Source organism: Pteronotus mesoamericanus, unplaced genomic scaffold, assembly GCF_021234165.1.
Source record: "Pteronotus mesoamericanus isolate MK-2021 breed Mesoamerican mustached bat unplaced genomic scaffold, CSHL_Meso_final contig_702, whole genome shotgun sequence".
Classification (NCBI taxonomy): Eukaryota; Metazoa; Chordata; class Mammalia; order Chiroptera; family Mormoopidae; genus Pteronotus; species Pteronotus mesoamericanus.
Window position 1 is genome coordinate 514,464 of NW_026555239.1, and position 19,731 is coordinate 534,194.

The window sequence follows — 19,731 nt, forward strand, 5'->3', positions numbered from 1 at the left end:
CTTATTGTCAACAGTGTTTATTTATACCTACAAAAGAAAACAAGATGGTATCAAAAGGACAATTTACAAACTAAGAATAACAACATAGCTCTTAGCATCCTGTGCCTGAACATCACACATCTACATTTCTTTCAAGTCTTAACGCAACAGGAATGTGTTCAGAGACCAGCAAGGACACGAATAGAGAGCACTGATCCCAAGCAAAAGCCACCAACCTTTTAGATGAGAGAACTCCACACATGAATTGTTGGGGAGGGATTGGGGAGAAGCAGCCCCATAGCTTAGTATCAAAATCCTTTCCCTAAATGAGTTTTAACCATGACCACAAAACCCAGCATCAAATGAGATCTCTTCTGCTCATGTTCTGAAGCAAAGGCAGAACCTGAATCATGAGCAACAGACATGGGAGGCAGAGTTACTCTATAGCTGAAAGAAAAACTCTGCTAGATTTCAGCTGTACTCAGGCTACAATAGTTTTTGAGATTTGGAACACGCTTTTTTTTTTGACTGTATTAACATCCCTGGTGGAAGAGAGGCAAGCAGCAAACTACCACTTTCTTGCCCAGAGACCTCTCCCAAAAAGGGATGCCTTTAAGACCTGCAAAGAGTATAACAGTCCCTCTGGTGGCACCTGTTTAAAGAAAGCAAAACAAAACAGAATTCTGGATGTAAAAATGTCTACAACAAACCGGTGGTCAGTGCTTAAAAAATTTTTTTTGAGGGGAAGACACTTTGGTTTGAAAGCACAAAGCAGTTTTGCCATGTTTTCCTGTGCCCACTGTCCTCCCTCCCTCAGCCTCAACTTCTATAAAGGGGAAAAAAAGAGAAGTTAAGGAAGAAGAAAGAGGGGAGGGGAGATGTCAAAGTTTTCAGATGTACATATTTCAACTTATGCTGACAACCTACCTGTATGCTGCACATTCAACCAAACTTTCAGAACCCCTCAGAAACAATCCCTTCTCTCTCCCTGAAGAATTTCAAAAGGAAAACAAAAACAAAAAACCTCAAGTATTTAGATATTTGATCTTACAAACCAGCAAGCACTCTCAGGCCTTAGCCAAACAACGCAGGAGCCTTCCCCCTTTAACTACATTGTGAATAAACAATACTAACGACAGCATTAAATACTGTCTTGCATTAGAAGTGGAAGAGGTTTCTGAGGCTGTCTCATCTCCCTGCCCTGTTGTAGTGAACACAAGGAGCAGAAAATTCTTCACAGATCTGTTATAGAAAGTCTTAGCCAAACAGTCAACATTATTACTATGCAGGGGACAGACTCACCTACCTTCAGATGGAGGAAAAGTAAAAGGACAGGCTTTAGTCCTCTAACTTTTCTTAAGCACTACCTACCTGTAAAAAGCTGAGTGCAAAAGGATGCCGAGGAAAATTTGCATCCAAAAGCTGTTACAAAGCACTGCAGAGAACAGAGTATGAAGAGAATAAGAGTTCTTTCTTAACAAACCCTCAAAATTCTTTATTCAAGGTAACCTGGCCAAAAGGGCTGGGTTGCTAGCAAAGAGTTGCTTTTATTCTAGCTCTACAGAGTTTAAAAAGAAAATCTGCCCACTGAGTATATTGTTTACAATTAAAGGTGATTTTTACACTGCAGGTGAAAGCATACTTAACTGGTTAATAAAGTAAATTTCCAGTGAGCATTTATGTTCATTCTGCTCACAGCTGCTGTCTGGTTAAAAAATGAATTTCAATGATGGTCCCTGTTTATATGGGGAAGAAAAACAGGCAGCTTCCACCCAGGTGCTGAGATGCTACATTTAACCATTGCAATGAACACTTGGGGTTTTAAAAGTTACACTTAAAATACTCAGACATGGCAATTCAATTTCTAACCTGACACTAAAATGGTTATTTTTCAGTCACTGGGAAGGGGGAGGGCAGAGTGTAAAGGAGACAAAACCAATTAAGAATTTTTTAAAGCTGTGAATGCACTTAAAAAGCAATCAGCCAAAATGACAATGGCAAATCACTGTCTTAAAACTCATCAGGCCTGACGAACCCTGTTCCAGCTTGGGAAACATTAAAAAGCATTATGGAAAATGTGCAGGGAACTCCCTCTTGGTTTCTAACTCAGCAATGAGAGCAATTTAAAGCACAGATGCCATCTTCTTCTGCACAATTCAACCCTTTACCCTCCCCACCCAGCCCCAACTCAGGACAACAAAAAAGGGCTCCCAACAAAAGGGCCTAATAGCTTGCTTTTTCTTTAAAGATGAAAAATAGCTCAAATATCCTCAACATGCAAGAAGTTGGGGGAGGGGGGATCTTTTCCAGTCAGCTATATATATATTTTTTTTTACAAAATCTATTATTACAGACTGGATCAATTTGGCGGGCAGAAGAAACCTGGCAGTGAATTCTAACTAATCTGCATGAAAGACAAATCACAATGGTTGGAGGGAAAAATAAAATAGAAAGAGAGGGGAAACAGAAAAGAAAGAAAAGACAGCGTTCCTTTAAATGTAGCAAGTCTGCACAAGTCACTACCACTTGAGTGGTTTCATTTACGTGAAGGAGGAGGGGGAGGAGGAGGAGGGGGGTACTGGTAGGCAGTCTGCCCCATGTAACCTATCATATTGGTAGCTCCTGGAGGCTGTGCAAACTGTTGTGACATCAGTGGCTGTGGCTGCTGCCCAGACCGGCCTATCCCACTAAACTGCTGGCTAGAGCTCTGTGAACTTCTCCCAGTTGAGGTGGTGCTACTAGCCCCGTAAGTGCCAGCGCCATATTCCTGGGCTGTATAGCCACTGGTGCCATAAGCAGCTGCACCATAGGTGCCTTGACCATAGGTGTATTGGCCTGCTTGTGCTCCAAAGGCAGAATTTGGACTTCCATAGCCACTGCCGTTAGCATAACCAGCTCTATCGGTTTCACTACGATCCCGATAGCTTGTAGAGTCTCTCCGGCCACCATCCTTGACTCCTCGAAGCCTCCGGTCACACTCATCCTGATACATCAGATTGGGATTGTTGGCTGAAGAAGTGGTCCGGTATCGAGAACGACCTCCTGATGAAGGATACAATGGATTTTTAATGCCAGACTTATGATCCAAACATAACCACATATAAATACTCTATTAGGTACAAAAGTATTCAACATTCCTTCTCAATCTTTAGATAGTCCAGCCTCCAAATCAGTACTTCAAAAAACTTATAATTTGAATCTTTAATAGAACATATTCAAAAGAATGGTAAATGTTATGGATATTCAACTTCCTACCCATTTAGGACCTTTCTTTCCTTGAGGATTACCAAGAAACACAAATCTTAAAAAATGTAGAACAATGGTAAAGAGGTTATGTGACTTACCATAGGTTAAAAAGAAAAAAAAGACAAGCAGCTAAGCTCATACCCCCACTTTCAGGAAGGGATCCTCGACTGGTGCACAGTGGTTCTCAAGTGTTGTTCTGTGGTCCTAACTGCACCAGAAACGTCTCACAAACTTTAGGAAAAAAGTTCAGGTTCCTAGCTCAAATTCTAAACCCACTTAAAAAACAGGCAAACAAACAAAAAAATACCCCCCAAACCCTTGTATTTATAAAACCTCTCAGGTAATTCTGATGTAGAGCTTAAACATGCAAAAAGTTGGGGAATGAACTAATACTAAAATCAAAGTCAGGAGGCCTAGATTCCAGTGTATTTTGCAACCAATTTTAGAGCCAGTAGCAGTATCTGTTCTACCACCATAAAGTGGTGTTAAATTAGGTATTAGAGTAATCATAATTCAGCTTAATTTTGAACAGGCACCATGTACTTCAAAATACAAAGATCAGTTTTATTTTATCTACAGAAATATTACACTGCAAAAGTAGGTCAATCACACTGTTACTCAGAAGATATTACGAAAACTATTAAGCACTGTCCTTTGTTATTAAGTAACATATTTAAAGTCGTCACAGAATTAAAAAAACAAAAAACACGATTACAAAAAGATACCTTGGCAGTACCTGGAAAACTCCAGGACTTACCCTTACCCCCTCCTCCGCCGCCTCCTCTGTGGTCCACCAGCTGCATCAGTTTTGGATTGATAGCCTGATTAGCTTCTTCCAGCACTCTGATCAACTCTCGGGCCTGCTTGAGGTTTCCTGGGGTGAAGAAGGTGTAGGCAGTGCCCTTGTTGGTGCTACGGGCTGTTCGGCCAATGCGGTGCACATAATCCTCTGAGCTGTTTGGATAGTCATAGTTGATCACAAACTTGACATCTTCCACATCTTCAAAGCCAACGATGAGTCAGTGTGTAGATTGATGCGGCAGGGAAAGAGAAGGTAAAGGACATGCCAACAACAGGTGGAAAGCACGAATGCAGATGACAGCAAGAGGAGAGAAGATTAAGTTAGTAACCATTCTGAACAGGAACAAAAAAAAGACTCATCCCAACAGAGTAAAAGAGGATTAATGATTCCTGGGACATGCATAGGAACTGGCAACTTTATCAGCTGTAAAATCCTAAGGGGATCCCACTCAACCATCCAAACTCCTGCCTCTTCTATATTTTAAACCAATACACTGACAGGAGTTACACCGAATTCCAGCTCTACCCTTGCCAAAACTGGAATGGAGGAGAAAGTGGTACCGCCATTAAGTTATAAGGCAAATCACTTCTACTCTGTTGGGAGAAGCCTGGCAAAGTCTACCAGAAATATAACAAACTTACCTTTAAACCAGTCACAGAGCAAAATGAAAAAAAGAAACTTCATATACTTTATTACTACATTTCAAGGAGACTGAATAGAAAGATTTAATTTTTTTGCTCTTTTATTTAAAAAAACCGACCAGAGCCCAAGTACACATCTAGTTTCCTTCGCAGAAACATCCAAATTATCTTTCCTCTTCAGTTATGACAAGAGCACATTACACTAAAATTTCACTGTACTACCAAGCCCAGCTCTGCCAAATGAAGATTTTTTGCTCAACTCAAGGTTATTTTAACTCAATTACTTGCTTCAATTATCGAAGATTGTCTATGTAACCTGGGAAATTAAATAGCCAAAGAGTGTGGGAAAAACCATGAAACCTTGAGACACAGTTTAATGTTCTGTCCACTGCTGGGAATTGGGCTGAATAACCTCCTAATGCTTAAAGTATGTAAATGTTAGTGTAATGCTTTCAGCTAAATGTATCTTTTTTAACCTACTTAAACAAACAAATTTAAGAATATAACAGAATCCTAATGTTTTGTGGAAAAAATCTGCATTTTACAAAGAATATTCAGAAAATATCCTAGATAAAACACAGATTTTTGTTGATATAAAGAATTAAAAAACATTCTCTGTTTGTTACCAGACCGATGCACACTCCCTCCTCCTTTGGGAAACCGCTGCAGCCGATCCCGTCTCTTTGCCTTTTATTTTTGGCGGCCTCCTTTCGAAAACTCCGCCTTCTGACACGGGACCACTGGAGCGCGGGGAGCATGCATCAAGGGTCCGTGGCAGTGAGAAGTCCCCACACACGCTCGCTCTGTGAACTGGCTTAGATGCTTCTCTGTAGCCCCATTTGGTTGCCAAGCGCCGGAGAACCTGGGTTCGGGTAAAAATTTCAGGTCCTCCAACGCCTCCCCCAAGGATAATTGGGGTGATTGTAGAAAAAAATAATTAATAAAAAAAATGTAAGTTACATCCAAAGGGTCAGACTGCATCTATTGCCCAGACTGGATTAATTTCAGGGGAAAGGGGTGATGATCAAAAAAAAAAAAGTAAAAATAAAAAAATAAAAATAAAAAATATCGGCTATTGTTAAAGGGCCTGTGAAGAAAGGGGGCATTACGTCTGTTTCTTATTACAATAAAGGCTCCTCAGTCTTTACTGACCCCTAAAGTCCTGAAATCACACCAGAAAGACGAGAAGGCAGTCATCACAGGGGGCAGCGTGAGTCTCCGGCTAGGGTCGCTGACGCAATAAAGGAAAACAAAAATTTACGGGGCCAGGATGGATGTGAGGTGGCGGCATGGGAAATTTTGCTCCATGACCACATCTTCAGAGACAGGATAATCCTCCTTAGTCAATCCCACTGTGGATGACCACGGGCAGGAGAACAAGCTGAATTTACTGTACTGAATGCCCAGACGTGCTTTCCAAGCAGAAAACACTGGGGACTGACGTCAACAGTTCACAGACTAATACTTGGCAGTATTTCTGGAGGGGTTCAGTAGGGGGCAGACATGGTGCAAGTTCTTCATACTAGAAAGGTGTCCTGTGTGTGCACACAGAGCTGGCTGAGGACACATAAGAGCAAGCGCAGAATTTGATTTTCTCCAGTCAAGCCTGCCCTGATGTTATTTGTGCACGACCACAATATTATCTTGCTGCCTTTAGAGAAGATTCTGTAGCGGGGTGAGAAATTGAAAAGTTAATGTTTTGGCCAGCTGCCTAGGGGAACAACTTTTTGTCTGACAAGCCCTATATAACATGGCCTGAAATCTCCAATCACTAATTGGGAAGGACAGACTAGCCAATGGGCTCATCTAGAGCTGCTTCGGGCCAATGTAGATTTGCCTCAGCCATGTATTGAGTGATCTGCAGCTGATATCAAAGCTTCTGTTAAAAAACAAAACAAAATCAATTCAATACTTTTAGCTTAACAGTGTGTAAACAAAAAGAAAAAAAAAAGGAAAAATCAAAAATATCCCAGTGGAAAGGGAATAATTAATAATGGTTTCCTGAGGATGACTATTATAACATTATGGGAATCAAAGAACTTACCTGAAGGGAACATTTAAGAGGCCATCGCTCGACAGGAAGTGAAAAAAGGCCTGGTGACTCAGCTGAAAATCGCACCCCTGTCTATGAGGTAGAAGCCTTCACTTTCCAGGATCTTGTAGGACCTTGGTCAGCATTCTGCCATTTTGGTGGGTTTTCCCCCTCCTTTTGATTTTTACAAGGCAGCAAACAAAGGGGCCCAAAACAAGCACTGATGTTGAGTAACAAGAAACAGACTCGGGTCTTCCCTCTCCCCTCACGTGGATGAGTGGGGATGGGATGAAGAGTCTTAAGTTATTCTCATGGTAGCCAATTGATTTGGTTTAGAAATGCAGGGGGACATGGAACAAGTATTTTTAATTGTCTAGGCAAGATGCACAAAGAAGCTACCAGCACATAGCAAGCCTGTTTAAAAACCACCATCACTGAAAGCTTTTATGTAAACTGCTTTCAGGCCTCAGCCTCTTCTCCCAACAGGCCCAAGTTCTAACCGCACAGACCCAGACATGACCTCAGAGGGCAGAGCCAAGTTTCAGTCATGGCTACAGGTCACCACCTCTGAAGGAGGGAATGATGAGTGCAATGTATCCAGTCTTCATGACTTTTGTACTCCAGTTTGAATTAACTGTTCTCTTTATGTTAAACATTATAAGGAAATATGGTACTTCTCACCTTACTGGGCAAGAAATTAAATATACCTGTCAATAATTTAAAGATATTCTTGTGACAGAAATAATCTCATCTTTTTTTTAACATGAAAATTTTGTGTTACCCGTTTAAGCTCAGAATAGGCTAAAGTACCACAAAATATCTTTGAATATCTTAAATCAAAAGAGTCAAAAATTCCAGAAAAACACTAGCCTCAAATTAAGCTCTTAAATTGGAAGAGAGCATTTTACCGATGACTATGGGGAGGAGGGGATGACTGAGCACCCGTGATGATTTTACTTCAGTAAATAAAGTTGGGCAACGCAGATTCAGTTGCCAAATGAAGAGCATGTTTACAGACTTATTACATCCCAAGATTATATTAGCATTCATAGAACCTAGCACAGAGTGGTATAAGGAGAAAAAGAATCAGGGGAAAAAAAGAAAAAAAAAAAAAACAACCCAAAAAACCCCCAGAACCCCAGCTTCTAACAGCTGGGTTCAACCAGGCTCATTCTCTCCAGCCAAACAGAATAAAACCAGGAGGAAGCTGAGCTGCTCAGCTGAGCGTTTCCTCTCCCTCTGACTGTTAGAATAGTCATACCTAGGCCTTGCTGCAGACCAAAGCCTGTTTGTTAGGAGCAGAAAGAGACTTTGAAAATGAAAGAAAAAAACAAAAAAAATTGGGGGTAAAAAAAAGGGGAAAAAATCCTTTGTATTCTTCTCTGTTAAATATTTATCTAAACACATGTATATACAACTCTAATTTGAAATGGCAAACAAATCTTTAAACCAAGAGATACATGTACCATTGACAGAGACACCTATCTATACAAACCTAGCCCACGGGAGGCTACATCTGTGGCAATGAGGATGGGAGCCTTTCCAGAACGAAACTCTGCAATACAAGAACGATACTATGAAAACCCAGCCATGCACTCAAGGCTAAGTGATCTGCCTTAAAAACATGACCAAATAAACATTCTAACTACATATAAAGCTTTACTGTACTACGGTATAATTTCAAGTAAAGGCAGCGGAACATGCAATGATCTTTTAAATTTAAGGGAAATTTACATGAAAATTTTTATTACATTCTCTTTTAGCAGTGGAGCATTATTAGACAGTTACCTCTAATAATGAAACATCATTAAATTGGCACAACTGCTAACAAAATTACTTAAGCTAGAACCCCCCCCCCCCCCGCCTCCAAATTATGAAACCAAAGTAACCTACCAAATGAAACAAAATCAAGTTGGGGTGGCGGGAGGAATAAGTTTAAAAGATGTGGAACAAAGGAGGAACCATAGTTTCCCATGAATAATAATAATAATAATAATAATAATAATAATAATAATAATAAAAAATACATTGGTCTCTGCTCCCAGTTCCTGAAACAGAACTTCTAAAACTCTTGTAAATAGGGATGCTAGGAGAAGCTTTTATGCTGATACTTAGTCTTTGACCCAGGTTCCTCACAGGGTTCCCCTCAGATTTCCTGGTTAATAAAAGTTGATAAAAGTGTATTTCGCTCTGATGAGGCAAAACTTTGTGGGCCGGCAGGGAGGATGGAACAACAGCGACAATCAAAATCAAGCCATGATTAGAAGCTTGGAACTTTCAGCCTCACCCCTCACCCTCAGAGAAGGGAACAGGGACTGGAGACTCATCATGCCTACATAACAAAGCCTCCATAAAAAGCCCGAAAGTGCAAGGTTTAGGAAGCTTCTAGGCTGGTGAGCATGTCTATAAAGACAGTATTTCGTAAAGGAAGCAGTGATTTTTAACCCTGTCCATTTCAGGGCACACAAGAACTAAACACCAAAAAATATATATTTTGCCTACCTAACAAAAAAAAGTATAATTTTGATTTATTCACAACAGGGAGCGATTGTGCTGGTTGTCATTTCTTTTTGGACAATCTAAGGGAAAAGAGGCCATCACTGCCCCTTACTAAATAGTCAGGTATCACATTTTAAAAATTCTTGTGGCACACCCAGCTGAAAATTGCTGAAAGGGTGACATAAGTTGTGAAAAAGTGTGAGGAGCCAGCGTTACTGACCTTAAAGGACAGAGAAGACACACCCAAAATGCCCCCAGCTGGGCAAACTCTAGCCTACAATTCAAATCTGGCACAATGCCTATTTTTGCAAATCAAGTCTTGTTGGAACACAGCCAAGCCATTTCTTTTTTTTTCTTAAAGATTTTTTATTTATTTTTAGAGATGGGAAGGGAGGAAGAAAGAGGGAGAGAAACAACGACGCGTGAGAGATCTATCTACCAGTATGCCTCTCACACGCCCCCAACCAGGGACCTGACCCACAACCCAGGAATGTGCCCTGACTGGGAGTCAAACCAGTGACCCTTTGGTTTGCAGGCAGACACTCAATCCACTAAGCCATACCAGCCAGGGCCCAAGCCATTTCTTAACATATTGTCCATGACCATTTTTGTGCTACAACAGCAGGATTAAACAGCTGTGATGCAAACCACCATGTAGTCTGCAAAGCCTAAAGTACCTGGTCCCACTTATAGAAAGTTTGTCAATACTTTCTTCTGTCAATACTTTGAAACAGAGTATGAACAATGCTTAGTTTTGGACTCACCATTAAGCACCCAATCTCTTTCTGGTTGACTCTTGTCTCCATGGATACACATAGCTGGCCAACTGTCAGAAGGAAAGTGACCAGTATCTTATAAATCTTTTAAAAAAAAAGGGAAAACTAACCTTTAAAAAGAAGTGTAACCTTATGGAACTGTGAAGGTTTGCTATAGACTACACAAGTAGATGAGTGAGTCCATTTAAAGAGCAAATGCATTATTAAAATATTATACAATATTCACAACACCAATTTAGAAATCTCTACTGAAACTAACCTATAAAACCTGATGCTAATCAATTACCTCGGTGCTGCACTCACCCATCCCTGCGCATCCTTCGAGTGAGGTCATCACAGCGTCTCTTTGTCTCTACAAATATTATTGTCTTATTTTCCTTTTCAGCCATTATTTCCTCCATGAGTTGAATCAACCTAAAGACAAGACCAACAACAATGCAGCCACTCAGAGGAGACTTCCCCATACGTTATGTAGAAGTTATGTCTGCCCTATTAGCCCCCAAAGCCACAGCACTTTCTTTTCACATTACTTTCTACATAGTTGATGATTATCAGAGCTGGGAGTCAAACCCAAGGATCCAGAATCCTTTGTCTTTAATGACAATTCTCCAATAAATGATATAAAAAAATGAATTGTTGGAAAGCTAGCAATGCTTCTACTGTGTTCAGACCTTAAAAAAATTAGTTTCTCCAATGCTTTAATTTTGGAGGATTATTAAGGAAAGGTTTATCGGCATTATCAAACAGTGAAATCACTCATACTTGTGGTCTTTTTCACTTTCCATGCAGACATCCACAATCTGGAGGATGTTGTGGTTGGCACTCAACTCCAGATTGCCTACATTGATCTGGGTGTAATCATGAAGGAAGTCCTCTGCGAGCTGTCTCACTTCTTTTGGCCAGGTTGCACTCCACATCAATGTCTGCCTATCAGGCTATAAAAAAAGGAGAGGCTTTCTTTTAGGCTAAAGAACTATGACAGGCAAAGGGCATAAATAGAGCATATTACCAGCTTTACACACCCTGATTTGGTCAACAATTTTACGGATCTGGGGTTCAAAACCCATATCAAGCATTCTGTCAGCCTCATCCAATACAAGGTAAGTACATCGGCGAAGATTTGTCTTTCCTGACTCCAGGAAATCTATCAGGCGTCCAGGAGTAGCTATACAGATCTCAACACCTGTAAAACAAAACCAAAGATCTAGCAACTGAGAATCTTTATCCACTGCCCAAGCCTCAGCAGACTAAGCATCAGCTCTGGTGGCTGTCACTCAATGCTGCAGAGAACTAGCCACATTCTAACAGTACTTGGAAAAGCATGCTCTAAGGAGACTTTATTCATAATCATCCAATCTTCACAGAGTATAAGTCTCTAGCCATATTGAATTTTCCCAAAGTAGTATTTTAACCATACCTGAGAAATGTTTAAGCTGCTGAAATACTGAATTCCGCCCCCCAAGAACTTACTATCTTCCTCTTCAATTTCACTCATAGAAATCGGCAAAATGAGATAAATTCATAATTCTTATATGCTAATTTTTAAAAAATTACCTCGCTCCAAGTCTCGGATCTGGGGACCTTTAGGAGCACCCCCATAAATGCAAGTACTCTTCAATCTTGAACATTTGCCATAGTCATCAGCCACCTGCTGTACTTGCTGGGCAAGTTCTCTGGTAGGAGCTAGAACTAGACACTGAAACAAACATACAAACACTTAAGACATATCCCAAGTTAAAAAAAAAAAAAAAGAAGAAGAAGTACAAAAGGCCATCTAATTCTTTTCTACTGCCTAATTTGGTACTTTCAAAATTATGTAATGGTTTGGGAGGATGGGAAGGCAGAGACATAAGACACAGTGCACTGGAGTGTAGTAAAAAATTATGAGAATATTTAGCACTTGAAATGATGGCTTACCCCACACGATTCATTACTGCTTATGTATGCTATTCAAGTGGATTTACAAATTTTATTACCTAGTTTTAACTAAAGAACTTTCACAAAATAAACAAGTGGCTTTAAAATATTCCTCTAACAGCCCTGGCTGGTGTGGCTCAATGGACTGAGTGCCAGTCCGCAAACCAAAGGATCACCAGTTCAATTCCCAGTCAGGGTACAGGCCTGGGCTGCAGGCCAGGTCCCCAGTTGGGGGCGTACGAGAGGCAACCACACATTGATGTTTCCTTTTTCTCCCTCCCTTTCCCTCTAAAACTTCCTGCAACAAAACCTGGACTAAGTATTAGTAAGAAATAGGTGAATTAGAAAACAGAAAAGCAGACCCTTTCCTGACTTCTAGTTTAGTTCTCAGGCAGGCTCATTAGGAAAAAACAAGGATTTATACGCAATCTGACTAGCTGGCCAAAACAATACAAAATTAGGACACTAATAAAGTATGATATAATACACTGTTACCAATGAATCTTGCTCTCTGTACTATCAGATACTAGCTAATGATAATAAAGCTAACTCTGCCATATGGAAATATATTACAGATTACATAATGCAAAGCAATACTTTTATTTCTTTTTGTGAATACTGAGACATATTGTAAGGATGTACGTATTTATTAATATAGCAAGTATCAGCTGAATTAAAAAAAGATACAAATGTCCATTCAAAATGTTTAAAGACCATTTCTTGTATCTTACAGGAAGCAATGAAAATAATCAACAGAAAATCATGCTGCCCTATAAACACTTATGAAATTATTACTTAACCACAGAGAATACACATCCCAAACCCTGACTTAAATCCAGAGCAGGGACCTCACTTCATACCTCTTTTGTATCCCTCACAGAATCACTGAAAATTAAGAACTGCACCTGAATTAATGCAAAGTGGTTAAGAGTAATATTGATTCAAATTCAAGCTCAGTTATTTAACAGCTGTATGATGACCTTGGGCAAGTTTTTTAATTGCATTGTCTAAAACTTACCAGAGTAAGATGGGATACTAGCACTTCCAAATTATGGAAGATAGGCTTGAGAATGAAATTTGAAACAGTGTATAAAACACAATAAACATTAAATTTCAGTTATTCTTAGAATTATAAGCAAACTGAAACACACTTACGATTGGACCGTCTCCCCTTTCCAAGTATGGCTGGTGGTTAATATGAACAATTGCAGGCAGCAAATACTGGGGGAGGAAAAAGAATGACAGTCTTACAAGAAAATTAAGTCATTACCTTAACTGTTCTAAATTTTCACAGTAACTGATAATGCCTAACTGGAAAAGTGAAAACAGCACTCACAACTGTGACAAGCACATACACTTGTAAATTTAAACCTGAAATGCTTCCACCTATTCATAGAGCTAAAAAAACTAAAATATTACCTACATTCCATGACCTATAAATTTATAAAGAATTGAGAAATAACTGATATATGAAATAGTTAAAAGAGCAAGTAAGTCACCACCACATTAAAAACCTTCCCATGCTGGCACATACCGCTAATGTCTTCCCAGAGCCAGTCTGAGCAATGCCCACCATATCCCGGCCACTAAGAGCCAACGGAAATCCCTGGCACTGGATCGGAGTTGGTTCTGTGAAGTGCTGATCCATTAACACATCCATTACGTATTCTGCAAAAGGGTAATGTTACTGCTTTTAAAAGTAAAACTAAGAACATAGCCAAAAGAATTATTTAAAAAACGGTTACGTTTCTGGAAAGAGTTACCCAGCATCACTTTGCTCCATGAGAAGTGCAGTTTTTTTACTCAATCTCTGACCTGCTGGCCACTACCTCTCAAGGGGCTGCTGTCACAGCGACCCTTCCCATCAAATACCTGAAAACCACGGCCTCAGGTATCTCACAGGGCACTGGCACATGGTGGTCACTTCTCACTTGACAAATTCAAATTATATCCAGCTAGAATGCAATTCCATTCTGCTGTTTTCTAAAGGGTACAAGCAAAACCCCTAGGGGAAGATGAAACTAAACTAAAACAAACCCCCCAGAAAATAAAAACCTAAAGAAGAGAACAGATGAGCATTAAAAAATCTTATGCAACTATTTACTTCTAGCCTCGAGTAGGTTTTTCTAAAAATAAAAAAATTTACACAACATAACTTACCTCAGTGAAAGGTATTCTACTTGGGTTTTCCAAAATAAAAAATAAATCAATCCAGAGTAGGGTTCACAACCTTTAAATAACCTATTATTTATGTTTACTATTCAACCCAAGTTCACAATAAGATCCTGGTGAGAACACTTACGCGGGAAGTTAGCATGATGGAAGGCAAACACAGGTTTAGGACAAACATCTCCCCCTCTCACTGTAATCTCCTTCTTCCGGCGCAGTTCATCAACCTCATACTATGGAAGAAAATGAAGCAAAATAAATTAGTAAACCAGTCATTTTAAACATACAAAACCATATGTAGCAATCCAGTTGAACAATTATCCAATTCAAAATTAAAAGGGAAAACATGTGAGGAGCCTCCCAATTTTGTGAGTCCATAAAGCAGGTGATTAAGAGTTCCATTTCCCAAATGAAATAACAGGTACCCAGAAATGTTAAGTCACCTGCCTCAGATCAGAAATAAGAGGGAAAAATTGCAGAATTTAGGACCCAAGTACTCTTTCCACTATGCTTTTTTCTGAACAAGTAATCACAATGGATACAGGCCAAAAAACTCATGAGGTTAAGGAGGACATAATGCCAATATTTTAAATTTAATTAACTTCATAGATGAAAAGATATGACTCATATACAGTTAAAATCATATATGACAAATTGGTTGGAAGCATAACCAACAAATAGAAACAAGCAATCACTAAGTACATATATAAACTGGTTCCTCCTATGAGTACTAGCAGTTTTAATAAGAATCTAAGGAAAGCTCCACTGCACTAGAATAAAATATGTAAGCAATAGCAGCATATGTATAGATTCTAGCTACTATGTCTACTTGGTTCATTACTCTGTATAAAAAAAGACAAATCCATCCCCCTCCCCGAAACTCACTGGAGTCAGCCGTGCCACTTCTGGATGTTCCACATAAAAGTTTTTCTCAAACTTGGGGAGCTCACTCAAATCCCACTTCTTTTTACGTAAACGCTCCCCAGGATTACCAAATTTCTTCGGGGTAAGGCCACCACCACCTCTTGCTCCGAATCTATAAATATCAAAATTTCAGCTATTAGTATTTTTAAAGAAATATACCTCAGGTGCCATAAAAAGATGAGACTCTTAGGATACTGCCAACCCTTTCCAAAGAGACTATTTTACTTCTCTTATTTGAAGGTACGGAGTTCACACACCTTCCTTTACTATCCAACAATATTGTTAAAGGTATGGTTACAGTAGGTGAAAAAATTTTAATTCTTATATTTAGAGAAATATTACGAAGATTACAACCAGATTCTGGAATCTCAAAGTTTAAATCTTAATTCTGCCAATGGTGGTATGATTTTGGGCAAATTATTTAACCTCTCTGCCCCTTAGTTTCTTATGCAAAGTAGGAAAAAATACTACCACCTGTTTCAGAAGTTGCTGTAAAGATGAAATAAACATGTGTAAAGTGCTTAACAGTATCTGGTATAGTAAGCACTCAGCACCAGTTAGCATTCAAACAATAGTTACTGGGTATTGACTATGTAAGATCTTTAATCAAAAAACTGAAGTGAATAAAACAGAAGCCTCTACTCTCATGTAACATTCAGACATGTAGGTAAGGGAGGACATTAGTTTAAGCTTAAATAAGGGTAAGATGGTGACAGGTCGAAAAATACACTTGTAACAAGTTGCCCCATAACTGGCATAGCTTCTTTAGACCCTTTATCCTTTTCTACAGTGAAGAGCAATCCCTCCCTCTGCTAATCTAAAACAAAACACAAAACACACATCCCTTCCCTTCCTCCCTCCCTCCCTCCAGGACTCATAAAAAACATAACAAAACAGGTAAACTGGTCTTCACTTTTAGTTTATGTTAATGAATAGCAAGAACAAAGACTTATGACCTTTCCTTCCTCTCCATCTCCACCTTTTTTTTCTCTGTTACCAAGCAAGCGGTACTATTAATTTAAATATAAATTTACCCTCCCCCAGTTATTTAAGGTTTTAAAATTTTGGATTATTTAAAACCTTTTTTTTTTTTTTTTTGGCTTGAACTTTCACAAGTTCATTGGAATAGAAATATGGTCACTAGTGGAACTTGAGATTTTCTACTTTTCCTAGCAGAATCCTAACACTAAGATGGTCTACAGCATGTTTTCATCTCACTTCCTTACTTCTGAAAACACTATACTGAATTTAATTTCCCTTTTCCATTCCAACCCACTCATAACATCATCTTGCAGATGGTTCCACTTTATAACTGACAGGCAGTAGTTGTACTATTTTAAAGGGCCTCCATTTCCTGAATTTCAAACCATTCTTAAAATTCTGGATTAAAGACTCAGCTAAACATTTCTCTAAATACAAAGACTGATAGCAGGAAATTTTCTTGGGACCACTGAGCACCTACTTTCCATAGGCAGAACTGAGTCAATTTCATTTGTAACACTGCTGAACTAGTCAAAGAAATTAGGAACCAAAACAGGATTTTAGATAATAGAAAGCCCAATCTCTAGGCAGCCTTGCAAAGAAAGTAAAAATGACCAAAGGCCAAGTTTTAAAGATTGTCCGTCTAGTTTATATAAATTTATGTGGCTCCTAGGTGTCATTTCAATGCTGCTGCTGCATTCCAGTGCTACCCTTTTTAAAAATTATTTACTGATTTTAGGGGGGTGGAGTAATGGGGGAAGAAACACTGATTTGTTTTTCTACTGACGCACTCGTCGGTTGATTCTTGTATGTGTTCTAACAGGGAGTGAACCAAGCAACACTGGCGACTGGGAGGACGCTCTTAACCAACGGAGCTATGAAGCCAGGGCCTCAAAGTCAGTCTTCTTTTAAAGCTTATGAAAAGTAGCTGTTACTTTCTTTTTCGAAGAAAAGGTTTTTCCTTTCTCCCTAATGCCTTGACTAATTATTCAAGACACATCACCCTACACTAATGATGTAATCTGGAACACATGGTTCTTTATAAACATGTCTTCCACCTTTAAAATTGATACTGATTTAAATATTCAAGAGCTTTTTACTCTTGCAGCTTTTTTAGCACATTCATACCATCCCATCTTTTAAAGATGCATGTATCCTCAGTACCCTGGAAGACTATGTTGCTCATTAAATATTTTACATGCATTACCCTACCACAACTTGCTTTTTTACTGTTATATTCTATTGTATGAATACCCACAACTTATCCAGCCATCTGAGCTGTTTCCAATAATCCTGAATAATGCTGGTATAAATATCTTTGTGATGAACACTGAAGCACGTGTACAAGGATTTCTCTAGGTCGTAAGAGTTTAGGGTGTATAACTTGAGAGAAATTACTGGACCATTTTTAACTTTAGTAGGTACTGTTAAGTTCTTTTTCCTAAGCAGTTGTACTGAAATTCACTTCTAAATTTAGCTATACTGTAAAACACTAAGCAAACAATCCACTCCTAGTCCTCCAAGCTTAACACTAAGACAAAGTATTTCCCTTTCTAACAAGGTATTAATCAGAATAACCCTTTTTTATTTTGTAAATCAAGTGATAAATGAGGTGCTTGTGACTAGTAGATCTGATTGTGTAGCTGAACCACAAAGGCAACTTTGGAGAAAACATTAACACAACACCGACTACAAAGAGACAATTACATGAAGTATCTCAATTCCCAAGAACAATGCAAAGTAAAGACAACTTTTATTACAAAAAAGAAACAGCATAAATCAGAATGAGAATGGACCTTTACTCAACTTTTTTGTTCAGTCGACATTAAGATCTGAATTTCAGTATCTGGGAGGACTTTTTAGCTTTAATCCTGTTAACTTCCAACCCTGTAACAGTAGCGTTACAACTCAAAAACTTTCTAGCCAGGCCAAGTTAATGCTCCAGTCCAATTATAGAAAGACAGACCGAAACATGGGGGGAGGGGGGAGGGAGAACTACAATGACCAAACAAAAACCCCCCCTCTTCCCAAACACGGCCACCACTTAGATGGCAATCCCATTGCTTTATATTCCAATGTGCATCCTTCCAATTATTTAAATATGACTAGTGGTGATTTCAAAACTAGAAGCCAGCCTTTTAGCTTCCAGTTTCAAACGAGGGTTCCAGTTCCGTTAAATGATCTCTGGCGACACATAACACAACGGAAGCCATTTCGCGTTAAGATTTTCCTAGGCTGAACTTCGAGATCTCATTCTGTTCTCAACAAGAACATCCGTGTTTCACAGATGAACGCTGAGGCCCGGAGCGATCAAATGACTTGCCCAAATCGGCCGGGCTCGAACGCCGGGAAGCGAGGCGAGGCCCGGGCCTCGCCACGACCGCCGTCCGCAAGGAGTTGGGGCGCCGCCAAGCCACCACCCCCTCGCCAGGTCACCAGTGACCCCAGGGCCCAGGCCCACTCGGAGGTCCATGCCCTAAATCGCCATTACGTCCCGGGTCGCCTCGCTTCCCGGAGTCGGGAGCGTTGCTCACAGGCCTCCCGTCCGCTCCAAGTCTCCCGCTAGACCACAAGCGGCCGTCTCCTCAGGAAAGCTCCCCTCCCCCCACGCACATCCAAGGCCTTTCCTCTCATCCTCCCACCCTTACCCTCCACGGTCACGATCCCGGTCCCGGTCCCCAAAGCCGCCTCCGCGCATGGTCCCAAATGGATAGAGATCTGGGAGCGGGGCACGGATGGCCGGGCTCGGGAGGGCCTGCGGCTCCGGTCTGGTGACGACCGATGGCGGCGGCGCCTCCGCTGTTGGGGCGGCGGCAGGCGCGGCGCTCTCTCGCTCCGACGCGCTGTCTCCCGTCGCAGACGCCACCGTCGCCGCCTCTCTCGTCGGAGACGGGAGCAAAACACAGAGAATCGGGGTTATAAAATCAGTGGGTAGGTTTGGCTACGCTCAAACCCGGCAGTGCCGCGGTTTAGGCGTCTCCTTCCTTCCCGGCGACTCCACAAAATGGCGGCCGGCGCTGAGACTGCTCCAACTTAACGCTACGTACGTCGGAGGCTATACGTAAACAGCGTGTCGAAATAGCCCCAAGGCTTCGCGGAGTACTACGGCTATTCTTGGAAGCATTTTACGACAGTTGCGAAGGTGGACGCATTTTGCGGTCGGTATAAGGGAAACGAAGTACGGAGCGGGCGTAGAGATCTCGCGCTACCTAAACTAGAATGTGAGGTGGGGGTGGGGGAATAGTCTCTGGTGCGACGTAACATTCTTTGCGTCGTTAGCCGGCCCACTGTTGCGAAGATGCGCAGTGTGCGTAAGGCATTCTGTTTGAAGAATAGAGGATTTTGCCGGGTTCGGCTGCGGGACGGAATCCGGGCCTGCCGGTATAAGTTGCTTTGCAGAGACAATGAGAGCCCTCCATATTGCAGTCTTCAAGGTTCGGGCGTCCAGGTGCCAAAAGCCCAGGAAGGATTTTAGAGTCCCTGGCTGGCACTCCTACATGGCCCTGCCGGCTCGCTGGCCCCGCAGCCCTAGGCCTGCCGAGACTGGCCGCGCGCCCCGGCGCCATTTCCTTTCGACTGCCTTTCGCTGTGCTGTCGCCGGCAGCCATGATGCGTGCGCCTAGGCCGTTTTTTCCGGAGTGGTCTGGCAGCAACGTCCCACCTGGGTTAAAGCACTCTGTGCCGCGTTTGGTTCGCACTCAGGTGCTTGTAGTCAACAGAATATTTACACTGCCCCCGGCTGAGCACAGCTCACTACAAAGAACC

The 19,731-nt window shown here is 40.8% G+C and overlaps 1 protein-coding gene across 2 annotated transcripts; it reads right to left on the reverse strand.

Moving 5' to 3' along the window:
- Position 1: 1 nt before the first annotated feature.
- On the reverse strand, positions 2-19,001 carry DDX17 (DEAD-box helicase 17). Of its 2 annotated transcripts, none has more exons than XM_054582384.1 (13): positions 18,615-19,001; positions 14,947-15,097; positions 14,195-14,294; positions 13,427-13,560; positions 13,048-13,113; positions 11,530-11,671; positions 10,998-11,158; positions 10,738-10,910; positions 10,279-10,389; positions 9,964-10,025; positions 8,196-8,255; positions 3,989-4,225; positions 2-3,021 (listed from the first exon to the last, which is right to left on the reverse strand). In XM_054582384.1, exons 1-13 carry the CDS (start codon positions 18,662-18,664, stop codon positions 2,516-2,518), a joined length of 1,953 nt encoding a protein of 650 aa, XP_054438359.1. In that variant the 5' UTR covers positions 18,665-19,001; the 3' UTR covers positions 2-2,515. The 2 variants fall into 2 exon arrangements, with proteins under 2 accessions (XP_054438359.1, XP_054438358.1); XM_054582383.1 differs by having other exon boundaries at positions 3,983-4,225.
- Between the last annotated feature and the right edge of the window lie 730 nt (positions 19,002-19,731).